Source organism: Mya arenaria, chromosome 11 (genome assembly GCF_026914265.1).
Source record: "Mya arenaria isolate MELC-2E11 chromosome 11, ASM2691426v1".
Classification (NCBI taxonomy): Eukaryota; Metazoa; Mollusca; class Bivalvia; order Myida; family Myidae; genus Mya; species Mya arenaria.
Window position 1 is genome coordinate 60,692,139 of NC_069132.1, and position 21,339 is coordinate 60,713,477.

Sequence of the window (21,339 nt, forward strand, 5' to 3'; positions counted from 1 at the left end):
AATGAACCTTTGCAACCCATATCAGTTGTTATTTTCATGTATCATGCATTTGTGAATTTTAAGTTTAGTTTTATTTCCATTTTATTATTTGTCTTTGCAATATATTGTAAATGAGCCATTCTGTGTTTGTTAACGTTTTTTGTGTAATATTTCATGTATATGGCTGATCTTTTTTGCTTCGTTTTGTAGTCATGTTTTTCTTGAACAATGTCTGCATGCTATGCAACACAGTCACGATATCAATCTCTACTAGTATTTTCATTGCAATAGAAGCACGAGCACTTGTGAGAAACATGTTATTGAGTTTGGTCCACAATCGGTAGGTTCTGTTGTGAACTTGGATATCTGATAGTTATGTGGTTAATGGGCGCGGTGGGTGTGATTGTATAGTTACTTTTTATCAATGTTTCATTTTAAATACTGATACAGGCCACTAGATAACTGATAATTTGTTATATTGAATCATGTATTTCAGGACTCGCTGTTTTTTTGGCTTGGGAATAAACTATATGCAGAACTAAAACATTTCAAATCCCTGTTTTTTCTGCTGCAGCGAAATCTTAGATTAAGCTTGAAAATAAAAAAAATATACTAGACGACACTGAATTAATTATTTATTCCATGAACCAGATTTTATTTGCTCTCACCTTTTTCGGCCGAGCAGAGCCTCGGCGTCCGCGAATGATGTTTCCTAGGGAAATAGGGTTATATCATAAAGACTGTTTTTAGTGCAATTAACAGTTTTAGTTTTGGTACTAATTTAAATACATGTATTACAGAATACTGTAGAGAAAACGACAGCATCACAAGAGGATGCCCAATGCTCATCTGATTCATATGTCAAGGAGGGCGTAACTTATCATTGTGTAGAGTCGGAGTTATATACCTTGTTAAATGTATGCGTTTTATCGTTTGCAGCATGTGTACTTGGTCTTCTGTGAATATCTTGAATGTTGCATTGCCAATGTAAGATCTATTTCACAACAATGCGGCCGTACGTCCTAACACATTATGTTTACTGGTGTCAATATCGAGAGGCAGAGATAGAGTTTCTACATCAAGGGTCGAACTCACGGTCTCTTGGGTAAGATAATGACACTTAAATCATTTGCGCCTCGAATTTGAACAAATATGGAAACCACAGAGACAGCCAATGTGGCCCAAAACTAAATGTGATTTTGACCAGAAGCCAAAGCTTAACTTACATATAGAAACATACCAAACAACACACATTGTTGCCACGAATACTCAAATATTAAGTGCGCGATATACGATAAGTAACTTTTTAATTAATATCAATATTTCTCCATAGACAGTTGATTATTTCCTGTTAAGACATAATCGAAATGTTCCATTCTGAATAGAGCCTAATATCAGAAATAATATATATAATTATGATTTATTCAAATTGAATCATGCACATGTAATACATAACATATTGTCATATAAGACGAGATCAGGTTAGGATATTTCACCAAATATTAAACAACAAAAGCAAAATCACGTACATCAACATATCAAGTTTGCATTTATGATGCTACCTGCTTCAAGGTCAGTACTCATACTAGGGTTAGACCAAAACCCGTTGTGAGTTTCGGCGCTGTACATTATTATACGTATGGGATCAAACAAAAATGAGTTCACACAGTGTAACGGAACTGTACGTTTATGTAGCTATATAGTTAGAGATCATCAATATGAGGTCGAACATGTCATATGAGTTATGTCATTACGAGTATCAGATTAATGAATAGTTGAAACTCAATAATGGAATTTGATCTTATACCAATTTAAGCCGACGTCGCTGTGTCCTACACAAACACAAAAACATTATGAACATTCTAAGTTCACAATTCTAACAAACAGTCACAACTACTCAACGTTTCATGATACAAAAACCATGATTGGGAACATCATTTTAGTTAGTATTTTGATCTCAAATAAATAATATCATAAACAATTTAACAATGACAAAGTCTTCCTTATAATGGAGAAAATCTAGTCAAACTGAACATCGTAACCTCAATCCGATGTACAAACTCCGTTATCTTAACAGATAACAGGTCCCAATATCACGAAAAATACTTAAGTCAAATCTCAAACTCAATCTCAACTCATTTTACCATATTTCATTAAACATATTGAAAATATATATTTGTTTTTACACATTTTTATACCGCATTGTATCATTAATTATGTTGATTGAAACCTTTGGTCTAGATTCCAATGGAAAAAAAATAAACAGCCAAAAATGTACTTGAGTATAATTCATTGCCTTGTATCAATTACTCAAGTATACGTTTTGCTCTAGAATAAGATTTCTTTGAAATATTGTCAAAATCTTTCAGTAACACATCCCATGAGAAAGTACGTTTTCAAAAAGAATAAAACATGAAAGATTTTTAATAATACTATGTTTTCATGTGGTTATATCAGTTGAGATTGAGATTGAGATTTGACTTAAGTAATTTCGTGAAATTGGGACAAGGTCCTCATTATTATGCAATTTAAAATAATTATAACAAATGTAAAATAAAGATAAGGAAACGAACTCATGTATCAAACATGAACTGGTAAAACCATGTTTATACCATTACCACTATTTGAACTGTCATCAAGATACAAAACTGATCTCAAGGACTGTTTTCGTGATCTTCTGCGTCTTTTCCAAAAAGAGAAAATGTTGCGTTATAAGTTTCAGATAGGACAGCCAAGCCAAGATGTAGAGGTGTTGCAATATACTTTTGGCCTTCGTCCTCATCACAGGTCTGTCCCATAAACGTTCCGACTGCTTTAAGAGTTGATTCACTTCTGTGTTTTTCTTTGAGAATCATGGCACCGCTATCACCTTTCTGCCAATCGTTGCAATTCTCCGAAGTGCCGTTTATATATATGTGATTTCTTCCACCTTCATGCAACACCCCAACTTCTTGAATTTGCCCGATGCCTGGTTTAGTCTTAGCGCCCCAGAAGTGAACTCGTTCGTACGTACTGTCATCCAACTCCGCTTCTGTCAAAGGGACTGCGTAAAGTCGTTTACCTTTTTCATCCCTAAATTTCTTATCACAATCAGACACTTTGCATGGGTGTATTTTGGCAATGGCAACGTCCGCCTTAAGATCTCCCTTTGGCCTGAGAAGGATTTCTCCCACATTGTCCTTCTGCATGTTTAACGTTGTTGAGAATGTTTTTGATTCAGGATTAGTTTCTTCGGCTACATGGTTTGAAAATATTGCAACAAGTTCGTCCTTTTTGGAATCATTCATCTTTGCAAATCCGCTCATTGTACCTGTTCTGTCCTTTACTTGAACTTCGTCGCCACTTTTGTACTTGTAGTCGGCGTATTTTGTAACTGTCACAAATGTTATCCGATATTGTTCCTCAGAAAGCTTACACTCATTCAAGATTTTCTTTACATTTCGTGCATGCTGTGATTTTTCTTCATCTACTTCCGTCTCCATCAATTTTATAACCATGTGGTCTGTTCTCGGCACACAATCAAACACAAACGGCAGGTCTCTAAATCTCCTTAAAGCCTGAAAATTATAATACCATATATACACACGCCCAAGAAGAGTGTTCTTCAATTTAAAATATTATTATTATCATTATTAAATATGTCATTTCTGCTACAAAATTGGTCGAGCTGTTGTTTATGTCCGAAATGTATTTTGTAAACATACTGGAGTGAAGGAAGATACAAGTCTCCTTGTACTTTCTTTATCTTGAAGTCTTCTCCCAAACTCCTCTAGCCATGGGGGTATTTCTATCTTGAATCTTTTGAACAACGTCAATGCTTCATTTATCATTTCTTGTTCAATCCTTTCTGGAAATATAGTTAGAACATCCAAACAAGAAATACAACTGTATACACATTTTTCCTTGAAATTTGAGGAGCTACTGTGTTTAATTTAAAAAAAGTACTTTAAATTAAAAGTTCACCAAACTTTGATATATAATATCTAATACTGGAAAAAAACACCTGCAGTGTTACGTATACATACTGCAAAATAAAGTTAAAAAACATATTCCTTTAGGTATATGTATATTTCAGTATGCAAATGTCCATAATTGGGCCTAGCATTGTAAATTATCTCAGAAAACTATAAAAGAGTCGAATCTTTACTATACCTGTGACGTCTTTCCGCTTAAAATACAGATGAAGGTTTGTCTCGTAAATGTTAAAAATAAAACTTTCGAAAAGCTCGTCAACATCAGCTCTTAGAGTACTGATATATGAACATCTTCGCAAAAAGCCCCAGCTCGTTTGAACCGTGTGTGGTTCATCCAATGGATTCCTATCACTAACTATTGCAACGCATACATTTTTCCTTTCTTCTTCGTAGCCAGTGATCTGATTGCAAAATCTTTCAACTTTGTCTTGATCAGACGAAGAAACAATAAGAAGGACGGGCGAACCAACAGTACGTAATATATCTGAAACAGCCTTTCGTTCTGTATGACAGGAATTGCCAAGCAATGTCTCGAGATATTCAACTTTGGATGCAAAGAGCTCAAATTTGCCATTGTAAACCTTTTCCGTGCAGGACCATTTTGAGAGTGCCATTTGAATTCTCTTCATACAGTATTCATACGCTTGCTGGTTTTCTGTGTGACTTGTACAATGATAAAACAATTGTTCGGCTGAAAGATATCGTTAAAGATAAATGCAACAGCAGAAATAATAAGAATGACAATGACTGCCATTAAAAACCATCTTAAAAACGACAAATTTGAAACGCTGGACCCAACAATTAATGCAATTGCACATGATTTTATTGAAATCGTGTTTAGTAAAGAAAATAATACATCACCTATAAATGCGATAGAAAGAAAATGGCGTTTAAAGCATTTCATCGATGTGTATACACTAAAAAATGGAACAAATATCCAAAATTGTTATTTATATGAAACAGCTTACATTGCTTCTCTAACCCAATCGTAGCAGAATTAGGTCTTGAATTCAAGGAAGGATCACTTTTGAGCCTTTTAACAGCAGTTGTGAAGGCACTCACACTCTTTGTTTCGCGTTGAGGGTGAAACAAAAGTGATCTTTCATATATCCAGTTTGTATTCATCTTTTCTTTCTCAATCTGAAAATATTATAAGGTACAACATTTATAACCAAAAATCACTTTAAGGACCACTCCAATAACTCGTAATAAATACATAAAAATAAAAATGATTCAGCTGAAGACACTTTATCGTAGAATTGAACTGATATTAACATAAAAACGCAATGATATCGTCGATACAAGCAGGGTGCAATGCGCCTTTACGTTTAATTTCGTTACCAAATTTTACGTGTAAAAAATAAACAATAATTGTAATTACGTATGCAAGGCTATGTGGCTTTTGACTTTGACTTTACAAGTATCATGAAAGTGATACGGTGTTTGTATAACACATGTGTTGATATGAAAATGTCGTAGCGGGGTATTACAATTTTAATCTAGAAAACGTGGATGATATTTGCGGATACTGGATGTTGGATTAAGATGGTGTGTGCATTTCGGTTTAAACCGAGTTTCAAATGTCTTTCAAATACGACAAATCTATACATTTCAAAAAGAGTGCGGATATTTCTTTAAGTAAATCCCAAACTGGTTGAGTGTTTGTTGAAGTTTGACATAGTTATCACCTCTGCAATATGGCAAATATGGGAGGAGACCATCCCCATTACTCATATAATGGAACATATTATATTAAAAAATACTTATGGTTTGGTATTATTTACAATTCCTACATGATGATAAGGGGTATAACAGGGTAAGGGTTAGTTTTGTCTAGATTGTAATTGATAATGTGGGCGTGGTGATAGAGTTGTGCCATAAGCACTGATACCCCTGTGGTTGTATGTTGTGAATTGCTATTCCTGAAATATGGTTTTAAACATACATATTAGTTTAATGTACATTACATATGTATGCTTTGTTGCAAATTATGATTTGAATTGTTTTGATATCAATACGAATTGTTTGCTCATTGTTTTATACATTTTTTCAAATAACACCAGAAAACGAAAGTAAATGAATTTGATATTCATAAACAAATTTAATTAATTACAACAATGTGTCCAATTAAATCCAAAGCTTTCTCAACTAAAGCTCATGTGAAATAAATACAAAAAAGAGTAGACCTTAATTACATAAAACCAACGATGATGTACCTATTTTCTAATTGTATTACGATTATTTTTATTAACCACTTAGATATCATTATCTGAAAAATTAATTCAGACAGAATTATTGTACAACATTTAATGATCAAATCAAATTAACAATAAGTGTAAATTTATGAGGTCATCCACCAAGAAGATAGTATTTAACAATATAATTTGTTACAGAGTATACTGAAATGAGTACAAGAACACAAAAAGCATTAACAAAACGTCGAAACATGGCATGCATAGTCATACTTACCGTTTCGAGCTGTCCCAACGCGCAAAGGGCCATAAAGTCGTGGCCTAGGTACTTTCCATCTTTCAAAAGCATGCGTAGACATCTGAACAAACAATCTAATTGATTTTTGCTTATTTTCACGGCTAATGAATATTGAACTTTACGCACAATCTTGATCGTCTGTTGAATGAAAAATGATATTTGATTTAGTGTCAAGTATGACGTAGATTTTGCGACCTTTTAATGTAAGGAAATAGCCAGACGACTCATATTTTAGTCTTCTTGTTAATGCTTTTCGATTGAACTTTACATATCAGATCGAATTCATTAAAAGCTCATAAGCTCTTCCTCATAGTTTATACATTGAGGATAGTTTCGCTTGCCCGACAAAGAACTATGTAATGTTTAAAGCATAAATCATCTATAATGAAAAAGTTATCAAAAGTCTTATGATTTGAGCGAACTATAAATAATTTATGTGATTTCTTATCTAAACCGTCTATACAAGAAATGTGTATACAATTTATTTCAGGGGGATTTTCAATAAAAGCACATTTGTGACTCAATTTTAACAGTATAGGTATTTGCACATTGTACTGGACAGAAATATAAATATACCAACACTCTTACAGCAAACACAGGTACTTTAAACCATCTACGTAAAACGTTTACCTGACTCAAGACGTTTTTGTTTCCAGTGACGTCAAATGAGAAATAGTCTTGAAAATGTGTGCAGTTTCTAAGGATATGAAGAAGGCTTAAGCTATCGATGACATCACCTGCGCTATAAGTCTTCTTCCCTTTCAATTGCGGAAGGAAACATTTTGCAATTTCAGTTGCATTTTTGGACCATAATTTTGCATCGGTCCTTCGCCAGTTGGGTGTTCTTGATCGGTGACTGTTTATAATCTGAGTTTTAAAATATTCACACGACTTACTTAAACTTTGGCATGCTCGTGTTTGGCGTTCCGGTGTATCGTGGTATATGCATGGAGTTCCATAACAGATGCTCTTAGTTGGACATTGAACTAAGTTCTGTGTCTCGCACGATACACACGGAGAGCCTTTGAGTTCTGCATCCTTTAGCCACAGTAATCGTAGCGTCTCGAATTGCCTTTCTACAATGTTGCAAATCGGTTCGTTTATAATTTGAAGAGCCAGAAGCGCCTGTATTGACCTTTGATTTTCAGGAAACTTTCTTCCAGGTCTCAGCATTTTTTGTAATAGGTCCCTGTAAACAAAAGTTCTTATATAATAAGATGTTAGATATCAAAGTAGCAATACTGTTATAGTCTCAGTGTCGTCACCTTTTGCTTCATTTTTATTGCTGTTATTGCAATTATACAGAACGTTTATTCTTTCTTTAAGAATAGGAATACAAATTTAAGATAAATCGTTTCTGGAAAAGATACAAGAACAAAACTACCTCTAGTAGAAAACAGAATATTATGATATGAGAGGGAAATGAAGGACCCTGTTTGCCGGCTCCAATGTTTTTCGACTTGTGCAGACTTGGTTATCTTTGTATTTTCAAAATAGCACTTGTGCTTTGCGCACTGCCGATATTGCAACTGGGTTGGGTGAGAGGGAGGGTAAAATTGTATGTTACAATAAGAAACTTATTTCTTTTTTTTTTTCTTTTTGGAATTGTCAATCTATAACAATCCGTTTATTTTATCAAAAAACATACAAAGGGTACAAATAATATCAACAAGCAATGTGGTAAATGGTATAGTATTTGAGGTGAATAGTCAATATATAGCAATATATTTGATAAATTCATTTAGAAAGCGCAGGGAAATGCCTTTATTTGTAAAATGAGTTTGAAGCGTTATTAAATCATTATATAAATGGTGCATAATATTAATCGGTTTCGTTCTTCTTTCACACATATAGTAAGTCTGGTAAATACAACAAGAAGCCTAACTTAATACAATGTTAACAATATTATATTCTTTTTGAGTAATTTTATACCCAAGGACAATGTGCTTAATATTCTTAATATGTTTCTGTATTCCACATCGTTTAAAGACTCTCTGAATATCGCTCCAAAAGGTTGACAATGCCTTACATGTAACAAAGAAGTGCTCATAATCTTCTACTTCATTGCAGAATATGCATAAAGGACAATCTTTCACTTTCCAGGTATATAAATTAAAATTTGTTGCTATTTTATTATGAAACTTATTTCTATCAAAACGATACTTACCTAGATTATGTTGGTACTTCATGGGGTATCAAGCAGTGTTCATCAATTTAAACCTGGTAGAAAGTCACCTCCCTTCTATTTACCTATAAACTTAAATATGAACATAATAAGAGCAGTTGTCAACCACTCACGAAATATGCGTTATCTTATGAGTATTATAAAAGCAATTACTTAATGCCCAACGACTGTGATATTCAATACTTAAAAAGATACTTGTCACCAATTACAAGTTTTTGTGTATATATATATATATATATATATATATATATATATATATATATATATATATATATATATATATATATATATATATATATATATATATATATAATGTCATAAAGTATGTTTATATTGGCGAAACCATATATGTTTTATGTTGTTTGAATATTATTTATGACGACATGCCACATGTAGAACAAAAGGTTCACTCCTATAGTGTAAATTTGACTCTATATGTTTTCCCTGAAAATGGAGAGAATGATGTTTCTTTTCATAGCTTAGTGCACCTAAATATTCTTGAGAATCCAATTCTTCGAACAAAAAAACGTCGTAAATATTGATCGGCCTTAGCCGTGCAGCCCTGCAAAATTGATTGATGTGGAAAGCAATATCGATAAACAAACAAAATGGTGTTGGTGCGTATTTTCTCAGTACTTGTCAGCGTGCACCGGTGAAGAGCCCACTTAGTAAAATAAACAAATGATTGAATTAATGGTTAAATAAGAATCCGTCCGGCGATCCAAATGGCGTAGACATCAGCGTAAAAGCTAATGTAATTTTTGCATCCCCCTATTTTGGACCAATGAGAATTGAGTACTATTAAATGTTCGCCTTTAGAAAACTAGATTATATTTTCTAAAACAATTGACTGATAAATACGATGAAATTTAACTTTAATTCAGTCATTTAATTAAAATCAGATTCGCTACCGATCTCACTGTCGGGTATTACATTTTCAACCATTTATCAGTTGACTTTAATATCTTTCTGACCTCATTGGACCGGAAGTGTGCAATGACACAGACATCGTTTTCCATTGGTCCACAAGACATTCCACTAAATATGATAGAATATTGTTTGAACATTCTACAAAACATAGAATGTGGCTCTTTATGCTGTGGAACGTTAATAATACAAACTATTATATACTTATATAGTATGTTACTCAATTTACAAATAGATATGTATTTCATGAATAATCCGATTTATGTACCTTTCAGAATGTATATTTCATTAGAAAATCCTCGCTATAAATAATGTATTTACAAATTGGGTGTTTTTGAGAAAAATAGTTATGTCGCCTGATTTTAAAGAAAAAATGAAAACTTGTTAAAAATAATGATATCAGCTTTCTTATGTTATAAAATTTGTCGTTTAAAAATAGATATTTGATCAAATAAAAAAACAAACATGAAACGTTATTTGCAAAATTGATTGGGTCAAATTATGCTTAGATTTTTATTGATGTACCTTATAGCTGTTAAATTGAATATATTTTCTGCCAGACGTTTTAAGTCAACTTTCAAAAAAGTTTCGAAGTCATGTGACTGAATGATGGTCATTGATTGGTCCATCAATTGGCCTATTGTCTTCTTTATTCTTATTTGGTCTATGGCATGAACATACCGCAAAACACAGACAAATTATGTGATGAAAAGGGTGGACATAGAGCAAAATCATTCGCCCAACATCAATTTACATGAGGTCCCTGCAAAATTAAAGCTAATCGAAAGTGCGTTTTTTTTTGCTCAGTTAGAAACTTTAGGCGATGAAATGTTTACACTATTTTTTATATACGAAATGTCTAGAAAAGAGTGTCATCATGTTACGTTTGCCATTGTCATTATGTCTGCGAAACTTTACTTATTGAAATATCAAACTAAAATTTTAGGAAGTTTTACGGGGATATCTAATAATTATGTTATAATTACCTTCGTTTCGCACTTTGGTTAAATAAATAGTTAAATTATATTTAGAGACGTTTTTGCTTATACGATAATCGTTAATACCTTAAAGGATAAACGTTTTTATAACAAAATACGTTTGACATTACATCTACGCAGCTCACATTCCTAAACAAACATATGACACCTCAGGTTAAACGCATACGGTTTGAAAAGCACACATTACATACATGAGCTGATTTTACCTGCGATGCGTTGTGTTTGTGGTTTGAATAGGTTGCGGGTACTTACTAAATAATGCATTTTTGGAAAATATTAATTACTGATAATAAAACTGTAACCGCGTTTTTAATAGCAGAAAGTGCAGAAATATTAAATGATTGGTGAATGCTAAACGATTTACTGTGATCTTGTTTAGTCTCGTAAGGTCGAAATACCGTATTTTATGCTCATTCCTTTCAAATTAAACTCGGTATCCTTCGTAAGAACCATTGTTTTCGACATTTATTCATCCTCTTTGGAATTTTAATTAAAACAATATTATTAATTGTGGTTAATCTTATTTGGGAGTATGTGTGACTCTTTAAAGAGAAATATAGATAAATCTTTAATTTAAATATTGTTAATCACTTTTTCAATGATTCAACATACCGAGGATGTATAAATAAATAAATTACCTGTATTCTAGTTTGCAAAGTGTTTAACTATGTTTCCCGTTTCAACCCACACTTCAAAATGATAGCCTACTGCGTCACTGCGAAAAAATAATGTAAAAATATAATCACGCATGCGCCTGATAGGCAGCCAAGTTTTGAGTAGATTTATAGGACACGGTAGAATACTTCGATAAACTAATAACAGCCATACAAACAAAATAATATGGAGTGCTTTTAAAGAAAATCAATGCTCTTCATGTGCTCATAAACCATGACGATTGATTAGCAATACGGACGGGCACTTCCAATATTTAAATATACCCAAGTCTCAATGATTGCTTTGCGGGAGTAATGCACAGATGTATAATCACAATAACTGCCATACGTGACACAAATGAATTATATATGGCTGAATGGGCAAAGAAAAGCCAAGCCGATATTAACCACTGACAATCACACTAAATAGTTCTTAAAGTGTAAAATGTAAGACATTTATCCATGAATATGGCGAATTATATATTAAAGATGCTCGAATGACATCAAATAACAACACAGTCAAAACGTCCATAAAAGAACGGTTAAAACCGACCCGGTTACACAAAAGCATGTATGTTAATTTTCAGTATAAGACTATTAAAATCACTATATACCTGTCTAAGTTTCTTTATGTGACGTCGACAGCGAAAATAAATACTGTAAAGGTAGTGTAACAAATTTTACGAAGTGTGTCGTAAGAAACCAGCAGGAACGGTATTGAGGTTATTTTGAAAAATGTCACGAATACACATCTACATATCCGTTTAATTCAAATGGTGTGGTTATTTTTTCCTTAATCGTGTGATTTCTTCAACGGGACGCCATTCTGCTTTTTTTAATTTACAATGACAATAAATGACCGATTTAGTTTAGTAAATCGAGTATAAGTATGTGTGTTTCAAAAGGCATAATGCAACTTTCAACAGCTGCTTGTTCGAGTTTATATAAAGAACATAATGTTTCGAGTGATAAAAGTATTAGAATTTTATATCGTCTTGTCAACTTATGTTTGTTTGTTACTATTATGTTGTCACAATAATGTTGCATATAATTGAATGGCCCCTTTTCCACGATCATTTCATCATTTATTTTTCATTTGTTCAAGCTATAGAATTTATCAAACTCACCTTATAATCACAAATAAGTCAATAATACATATGTTAAATAGAAAATGTATAAATAGAAAATTCCCTGAATTCTAGTTTGCAAAGTGTTTAACTATATATCCCGTTTCAACCCACACTTCAAAATGATAGCCTACCGTGTCACTGCGAAAAATAATGTAAAATATAATCACGCATGCGCCTGATAGGCAGCCAAGTGTTGAGTAGATTTATAGGACACGGTAGAATACTTCGATAAACTAATAACAGCCATACAAACAAAATAATATGGAGTGCTTTTAAAGAAAATCAATGCTCTTCATGTGCTTATAAACCATGACGATTGATTAGCGATACGGACGGGCACTTCCAATATTTAAATATACCCAAGTCTCAATGATTGCTTTGCGGGAGTAATGCACAGATGTATAATCACAATAACAGCCATACGTGACAAAACTGAATTATAGATGGGAGAATGGGCAAAGAAAAAGCCAAGCCGATATTAACCACTGACAATCACACTAAATAGTTCTTAAAGTGTAAAATGTAAGTCATTTATCCATGAATATGGCGAATTATATATTACAGATTCTCGAATGACATCAACTAACAATACAGTCAAAACGTCCATAAAAGAAACGGTCAAACCCCACCCGGTTACACAAAAAGCATGTATGTTAATTTTCAGTATAAGACTATTAAAGTCACTATATACCTGTCTAAGTTTCTTTATGTGACGTCGACAGCGAAAATAAATACTGTAAAGGTGGTGTTACAAATTTTACGAAGTGTGTCGTAAGAAACCAGCAGGAACGATATTGAGGTCATTTTGAAAAATATCACGAATACACATCTACATATCCGTTTAATTCAAATGGTGTGGTTATTTTTTTCTTAATCATGTAACTTCCTCAACGGGACGCCATTCTGCTTTTTCAAAATGACAATGACAATAAATGACCGATTTAATTTAGTAAATCGAGTATAAGTAACAGCTGCTTGTTCGAGTTTATATAAAAGAACATAATATTTCGAGTGATAAAAGTATTAGAATTTTATATCGTCTTGTCAACTTATGTTTGTTTGTTACTATTATGTTGTCACAATAATGTTGCATATAATTGAATGGCCCCTTTCCCTTTTTCCACGATCATTTCCTCATTGTTTTATTTGTTCAAGCTATGAAATTTATCAAACTCACCATTTAATCACAAATTAAGTCAATAATACACACGTTAAAGTTGAAATATTGATGTATTTAATCACACTGACAATGTTATTAATACAGTAACGTGCGTTACTCTCATCATAATTTTGGTCGGTGGGGATAAGTCATTAAAGTTTAATAAACAAATTTTATGCTATGTTTAAATTCAATAATTATCTATTGCAGAATATTATCTTTTTTTCATAAAATTATCAATTAAACAATATATGAGGTTGAAATTGTATCGTAAACAACCTCTTTCACATATGAAATCAAAACAGCCTTCAAACTTATCATTTTGATTAAGGTTACCTTAGGAAAGGTGCTCATTTACACGTCGCTGATAATGATCTTAAGCACATAAATACTTCCTATAAGCTAGCATCAAATTCCCAACACATGTTTATAAGAACATATTTTTAGCAAGTTACAAGTTTTTATTGGCAAATCGGCATCTTGCCTTTGGCCATTTACACATTGCATAAATATCGATATGGCCAAGACACAAACGTACATGCATAAATATTACAAATATAATATAAAATGCATATGAAAATATATATATATATTGACAGTTGAAATAATCAATATACTAAGTAATTAACGAGTTATACAAACTATATCATGATTAATTATTGTCATTTCTGACATTTTCATACTAACTATAATTATAATCAATATTTTTGACATTACTATTATTATTATTTAAGTAAAATTAAGAAGCAGCCAAAAGTTGGAGTTTTTCCTCTCGAAATTTCATTGCATCGGAAATAAATCTAGCAACATTGTTAATAACCTTAACATTTTGACAGGATATTAAATTCTTAAATTTAAGTAAGCTAGGCCAGTGTGATTTTATTCCATGTTTTCTTCGTATATCACTATAAGCGGAACAACATAGTAGAAAGTGAAATTCTGACTCAACAGTATTCTGTGCACATAATTTACATTTACGTTCTGCCCTAATAACATTATTAAATCTACCCCTTTCAATTTCCAAATTATGTGAAGATAATCGAAATTGTGACAACTTTTGTCTAGATTTAGTATTATAAACACAATCTAAGTATTTTTCGTATTTAAATTCGCATTTAAATGTTTTATAGTATTCCATTTTGGGTTGATTAGACAATATATCACTCCATTGTTGTACGTATTGATCTCTCAGTCTTTGCACCAAATTTGGTATATAATTGATATCAGCATTAAATTCAAAGAAAATATTACCATGACCGAGATTATCTAACACCCGTTTGACTGATAAACACCATAGGTTTATATTTGAGTTATTAGCGATATTTCTATTTAAACCATTATATAAATTACATTGTTCAGTAAAAACGTTAAACATAAGTGAATCTGGGTTATTCATAACCTTAGCCCAGTAGCTTAAAGCTCTTTGTTTGCATATGATAGACAATGGGAATCTACCCAACTCACCAAACACAGCTGCATTTGAAGTCTGGGGGCGTACTCCTAACAGCAATTTACAAAATTTTGAGTGCAACTTGTCGACGTCATTTGTGTTGTAAATCCCCCATACCTCAGAGCCATATAGAATAATTGGCACAACAAGCGCATCAAACAATGAGAGTTTTGTTTTAACATCTATATTGACACGACTAAATATCGATAATAAATGGTTATATGCTTTCAAAGCTTGCTCATTTAAAGTATTTATTACCCGTGATAAATTACCAGTGTAATGAAACTTAATACCTAGGTAACAGAATTCACTGACAATTTCAATAATATCACCATTGATAGACCAATTGAATGTACAATTGCTTTTTCTTTTCTCAAAAACACAAACTTTAGTTTTATTTACATTTATCTTTAAGCCCCATTTGCATGAATATTGATATATAGTGTCCAGTTGTAATTGTAAACTATCTGCACTGGTAGTGAATAACGCAATATCATCAGCAAATAGTAGCATAAATATGGATAGCAAGCGTAAGTCTTTTTCCGTAAGGTTGGTAAAATCTATACAATCATTAATGTCATTTATAAATAATATAAACAATAATGGAGACAAGGGTTCGCCCTGCTTGACACCAAGAGTAACATTAAACATTTCAGAATATGACATACAAGCAGAATCTTTAATACAAGACTTAACATTGAGATAAATGGCTTGAATCATTTTAAGCATTTTGCAACTCATACCAGATTTCAAAAGTTTAATCCAAAGCGCTTCATGTATGACAGTATCAAACGCTTTTTCGTAGTCTATAAAGGCACAATACAACTTGGATTTATTATTAATAACATTCTGAATAATAGTATGTAATATAAAAATACAATCAGTTGTGCTACGGCTATCTCTAAACCCAAATTGAGATGAGTTTAATATATGTTCACGTTCACACCACTTGTTTATTCTATTCCGTAAGGTAATTGAAAATATTTTAGCAATAATATTTATTAAAGTTATACCTCTATAGTTAGCAGCACAAGATCGATCACCTTTCTTAAAGATAGGAACTATGACGCCTTTACACCAAGCCTCAGGATAAATTCCTTTGTCAAAGATAAAATTAAAAATCTTAACAAGATAGGGAGAAATAAAATCATTAGAATCAACGAAAAAATCAGCAACATTATTTTGCATATCAGGACTTTTATGTCATTTTAAATTTGAAATAGTTTTTAAAATTTCTGTGATCGTAAAAGGGCAGTCTAAATCATCAACATTTATTGGTTCCTCTCTGGTTAAAAAATCGTCGTTGTCGAATGAGCTGAAGTGTGGAGTATTTGATATATCCTTAAAATGTTTGATAAAATCATCAATATTGACATCGTGACTACTAGAAATAGGTTTAGCCTTATATTTGTTTATATATTTCCAGAACTTTCTGGGGCTAGACTTACTAAGAGTACATAATGTTTTACGTTCCTTAGTATAAAAAACACGCTTTGCTTTGCGTTTAACACCACAAAAGCTAGCTCTAGCATTTAAAAAAGCTAAACGATTTTCATTCGTAGGTGAATCTTTAAGTACCCTTTTGCAACGATAAAATATATTTTTATGATCTTTGCAAGTTACATCAAACCACAATGATTTTCTAGTGTTGCATTTAGGTAGAGGGTTTACATTAAAAGACTTTCCATTCATCTGAAAAGATATATCATAAATAAGATCACACAGTTTATTTATACATACATCAAAGTCCACATTGTCATGTAATAAATTATTGGTAATTTCATCAAATAATTGTTTTTTACCATCTAACGCATGTTGTAATACATTGGCATCGCAGGTATCCCAAATAATCTTATCATAAGTAGAATTCAAGTTTGTATCATTATAAAGAGTATTACAATTCAAAGAAAAATCAATCGGGCAATGGTCGGAAAACTCTGTAGCGTCTAGAACTTTAAAACTATCTAAGCAAGTAAATAAATTGTAATTTACTATCACATAGTCAACAACACTAGAAGCAAATGTGTTTCTAATAAGGTTATGACATGTAAAATGACCTGGCTCTAATCTACCATTAGCGATAAATATACTATTTTCTTTACAAAGTGATAATAATTTGTTACCAAAAGAATTAGCCTGGTCATCGAAAGACGAGCGTGGCGGTAGTACGTCAAGCGGAACATCGTACTCCGGCATATCAACATATCGATTAAGATTAATATTCTCAATTATATCTGATCGTTGACCTACCCTTGAATTAAGATCACCTGTTAACATTATATCACCCAACTGACTATAACATCTTATATCGACAGCAAGTTGTTCATAGAAATCAAATTCAAATAAAAGAGAGTTTTCGTTCGTATAAACATTTGAATCAGTTGGTGGTATATAGCATGCACAGACAAATATATCATTATCCGTCCCAAAAAAAGTCTTTTTGAGTTTAAACCATATAATACCTTTGTTATTTAGTTTAACAAGTTCTATTCCCTTCGAATATGATTTCTTGTAATAAATAATAACCCCACCACTATTACGTTTAGCCTTTCGATTGCATTTTGGACGAGGACATGAAAAGCTTTCAAAATTCTCTAAGTTGAGATTGGTAGTTTTAGAAGACCAAGTTTCTGAAAATATTAACACATCATAAGAGTATATAAAGTTTAGAAAATCTGCATCATTTAATTTTGAAATTAAACCCTGAACATTCCAAGATAAAAAGTGAAGCTGCTTCTGTTCATTTTCCTAGCTGGGGCGTGGCTGTCCTTGACCATCCTGGCTGCCGGTGTCTCCGCGGCGCTGGTACCGGGGACCGCGCGGGGGGAGCGCCGGTGTAGGCCCTGGTGGTGGGTGGTCGTGGGTATACCGTACCCTGTCGATGTACAGGACGTCATTCGAAAGCGATGCCTGTTTACCTGCTTGGCGGGCCTGTACTAGATATGGCACAAGCTTTCTGCGGCGGTCCTGAATGACCTTGGGATATTGGTCACTGACACGGTACACACTGTCCCGAAGATATTCCCGTGCCTTGTTTTTAATGTCAATTTTATCACCGAAATAGTTAAACTTGACAACTATAGGTCGCTTTTTCCCATGTTCGAAATGACCAATGCGATGAGCGCGATCAATTTTTATTTTGCTTTTAGAGTCCTCGATTTTTAGGTCATCTTCACAAAACTGGATAATTTTGTTCAAACAATTTTCAGATTTGCGATCCTCGAACGTTTTTTCTTCTTCAAAATTGAAAAAAAGCAAATTATCGCGCATTGATCGTGACTGAAGATCTAATATATTCTCTGATAGGCTCGAGTTTTCATTATTCAGGGTTTTAATACTGTTTAATAATTCTGTGTGGTTACGTTTGATTTCATCGCATGTTTCGCTATCAAACGCACGGCTCTGCTCAAACTCGGCTAACTTTTTGTCAGCTTCAGAAATTTTTATTTCTAGCGAGGCAACCTTGACTTCTACTAAAGTAACTTTGCCTGAAACAGCCTTGACATCAGTTTCAATTTTGTTCAGTTTTGATTGTATGTTCTTCTGACAGTTTTCAATGGAGCATAGTTTTGACATTATTGCATTGTATTGCTCGTTGTCCTTCGCAGGCGTGGTTTGGGTAAGCTGCGTACCGACTGGGGAGTAGTTCATCATGTTATTTTGAGGAGTACCGGGCGGGGGGCTAAAGTACTGGTATCCATGGAGAGGCGTTTGCTGTTGTGCAAGGAACTGTAGATGCGGGGGTATATACGCACCCGCCATGGGCGATGTGGAACCCTGGGGGATGGGAGGGGGCGGCGGTGTAGACGTCTTCGGGTCATTTTGCGTAGATGACCCGGGGGCCGTAGTAGCGTCCATTATGTGCAATTTGTCGGGCTGATCACTTGCCGAATTTGGAGATGCCTCTTCCTTTGTTCGCTTAACACCACTTTTCTTCTTAGTCATGGTCCGTAAATAATACCCATTTACAATAACTGAGCGTAACAGCCTAATATAGTTCTGATATGGATATAATGATCAGCAATTACATGGACCGATCGTATAGAGATTGTTGCACACCTGTACTGTACCGTAATCCAATCAAGCAAACAATGACACAAATAACATTTGACAAGTGTTCACGAAATAATGGCGTGCTGTTCAAACTTATATCACGAAAACAGAAGATATTCTTTCAAATTTAGGTGAAAAATCCAAATTTAAAGTCAAAATTTTGAATTAAAAGTCTTAAAAAAGCTCAGTCCTTCAAGATAATCAACTATTGCATTCATAAGTCCAAAATTAGCGGGAAACAACACACGAAAACACTTGTAAATCCATCTTTTTCAGGAGCATTAGAATATACGTCCGCTGTGTATCAATATCAATGCTGCACTTGTCTTTGTCTTTTTGAACATTTTATTACATTAAGTATACTTGACAATTCAAGTCGAATAATTAATTGTGTTGTATTTCAAAATAATTATATTAACAATTAAGAATGAATAATACAATGAAACAAACAGGGACAATTCCAGTAGTCGAAAAATAAAAAAATAATCCGGAGACGACAATGAAATATAGATTCAAACATATTAACATCCCATACACAAATACAAACACCAAAAACAAACTGACATCACATACACAAATACAAACACCACAAACAAACTGACATCACATACACAAATACAAACACCACAAATAAACTGACATCACATACACAAATACAAACACCACAAACAAACTGACATCACATACACAAATACAAACACCACAAACAAACCAAAAGTGATGTGAATACCGCCTTGGAACTAGAATTCACTGGAACTTGAGTCTACTGGGGGCTTTCACTAGTCAGTATGAACTCTTTTTGTGATATTTATTAAATAATCATAATAACTACAAAGTTTTGTGTGACAATAACATAAACAATAAAGGTGCATTGATTTATAATCAAAATGAAATTAACGTAAACTTAACGCTCCTAGCTAATACAGTTTTTTGAATAATGTTATTATACTGAGTTTATCAGTTTTGTAATATACGACTAGTTTTTACTACTACTACTATTCAATTAAAATCAGTGAAATCGTGATGCACTGATCAAAACCGGGGAAAATTGTTATAGTGTTCATTATCGGATATGTGTATTTAAAAAAAAATAGATAAGAAATTGTCAGTTAAAACGACAAACCTCTTATCCCCTCCTCGCTTCCTATCAGCCCGATCTTTTCTTGATAAACATACCAATTATATATATATATATATATATATATATATATATATATATATATATATATATATATATATATATATATATATATATATATATATAGTATTTATGCACTGTGCTGTTTGTAGAGTTGTGTGTTGTTCTATGTTACTTGTTGGTGAATTTGTGTTCTATGTCTTTGGCGTTGCCCATTGCCACTAAACCGGGTTTATGTTTAAACTTTTTGCAACTGAGCATGTTTCTGTAGCTTTTTGCATATATATTGTCGGTGGCATATTTACAAGTGTTTTTCAACGCTTTAGATTAATTTACATGAAGAAAATCACTCGAGACGCCATGTTGTAACATCTGTACTCAAAACATTTCGACCTTGATATGGCTCATTCGGATCTCCTTGAATTTTTTTCGAAAACAACCTCGGATGTATGCCGGTACATCAGTTGAAGTAGTTCGTATTTTTGAAATTTATCATTTATTTAATGTAGTGTTGTAGAGTTTTATTGATCTAAGTTCAGGCCGAGTGGGCATGACTCTTCGCACCCCATATTAGTTGTCATTGTCATGTATCATGCATTTTTAATTTTTAAAGTTAGGTTTATTTCCATTTTCATTATTTGTCTTTGCAATTTATTGCAAATGAGAAATCCTGTGTTTGTTTACGTTTTGAGGAATGTTGTATGTAAATGGCTGATCTTGTATACTTCGTTTTTAGTCACGTTTTTCTTGAACAATGTCTGAACGTTATGCAACAGTCATGGTATCTATCTCTAAGCTCTAGAACATTGTATTATCATTGGAGTAACAACACGAGAAAATTGCATTTCAGTTTGCTCCATAATCGGAATGTTATATTGAATAATGTATTTCAGGACTTGCTGTTTATTTTGCTTGGAATAAACTATATGCATAACCAAAGTAATCCACCAAAACCCTGTTTTCTGCTGCCTCGAAATGTTTTACATGTATTAAGCTTGAAAATTAAACATTGTATGATAAATTTTATTAAAGCATATAATAGACGACACTAAATGAACTATAAACCGGGTTGTATTTCCTCTCAATTTGTTTCGGCCGAGACAGCGTTGGCGTCCGTGGATGGTTTTTATTGGGGAAATGGAGTTATATCATTTAGACTGTTTTCAGTGCAATGACCGACGCCACTAATTTCTGAGACTGTTA

General features: G+C 32.9%; 1 protein-coding gene across 4 annotated transcripts; it reads right to left on the reverse strand.

Annotated features, from left to right (window-relative positions):
* Positions 1–1,402: 1,402 nt before the first annotated feature.
* Positions 1,403–12,698, reverse strand: LOC128207675 (uncharacterized). 4 transcript variants are annotated; one of them, XM_052910735.1, is made up of 9 exons: positions 12,334–12,698; positions 11,192–11,268; positions 8,611–8,693; positions 7,074–7,632; positions 6,423–6,581; positions 4,922–5,093; positions 4,132–4,644; positions 3,684–3,826; positions 1,403–3,536 (listed from the first exon to the last, which is right to left on the reverse strand). In XM_052910735.1, exons 4-9 carry the CDS (start codon positions 7,614–7,616, stop codon positions 2,634–2,636), a joined length of 2,433 nt encoding a protein of 810 aa, XP_052766695.1. In that variant the 5' UTR covers positions 7,617–7,632; positions 8,611–8,693; positions 11,192–11,268; positions 12,334–12,698; the 3' UTR covers positions 1,403–2,633. The 4 variants fall into 4 exon arrangements, with proteins under 4 accessions (XP_052766695.1, XP_052766694.1, XP_052766697.1 ...); XM_052910734.1 differs by having other exon boundaries at positions 8,611–8,700; XM_052910737.1 differs by lacking the exon at positions 11,192–11,268.
* Positions 12,699–21,339: the final 8,641 nt, after the last annotated feature.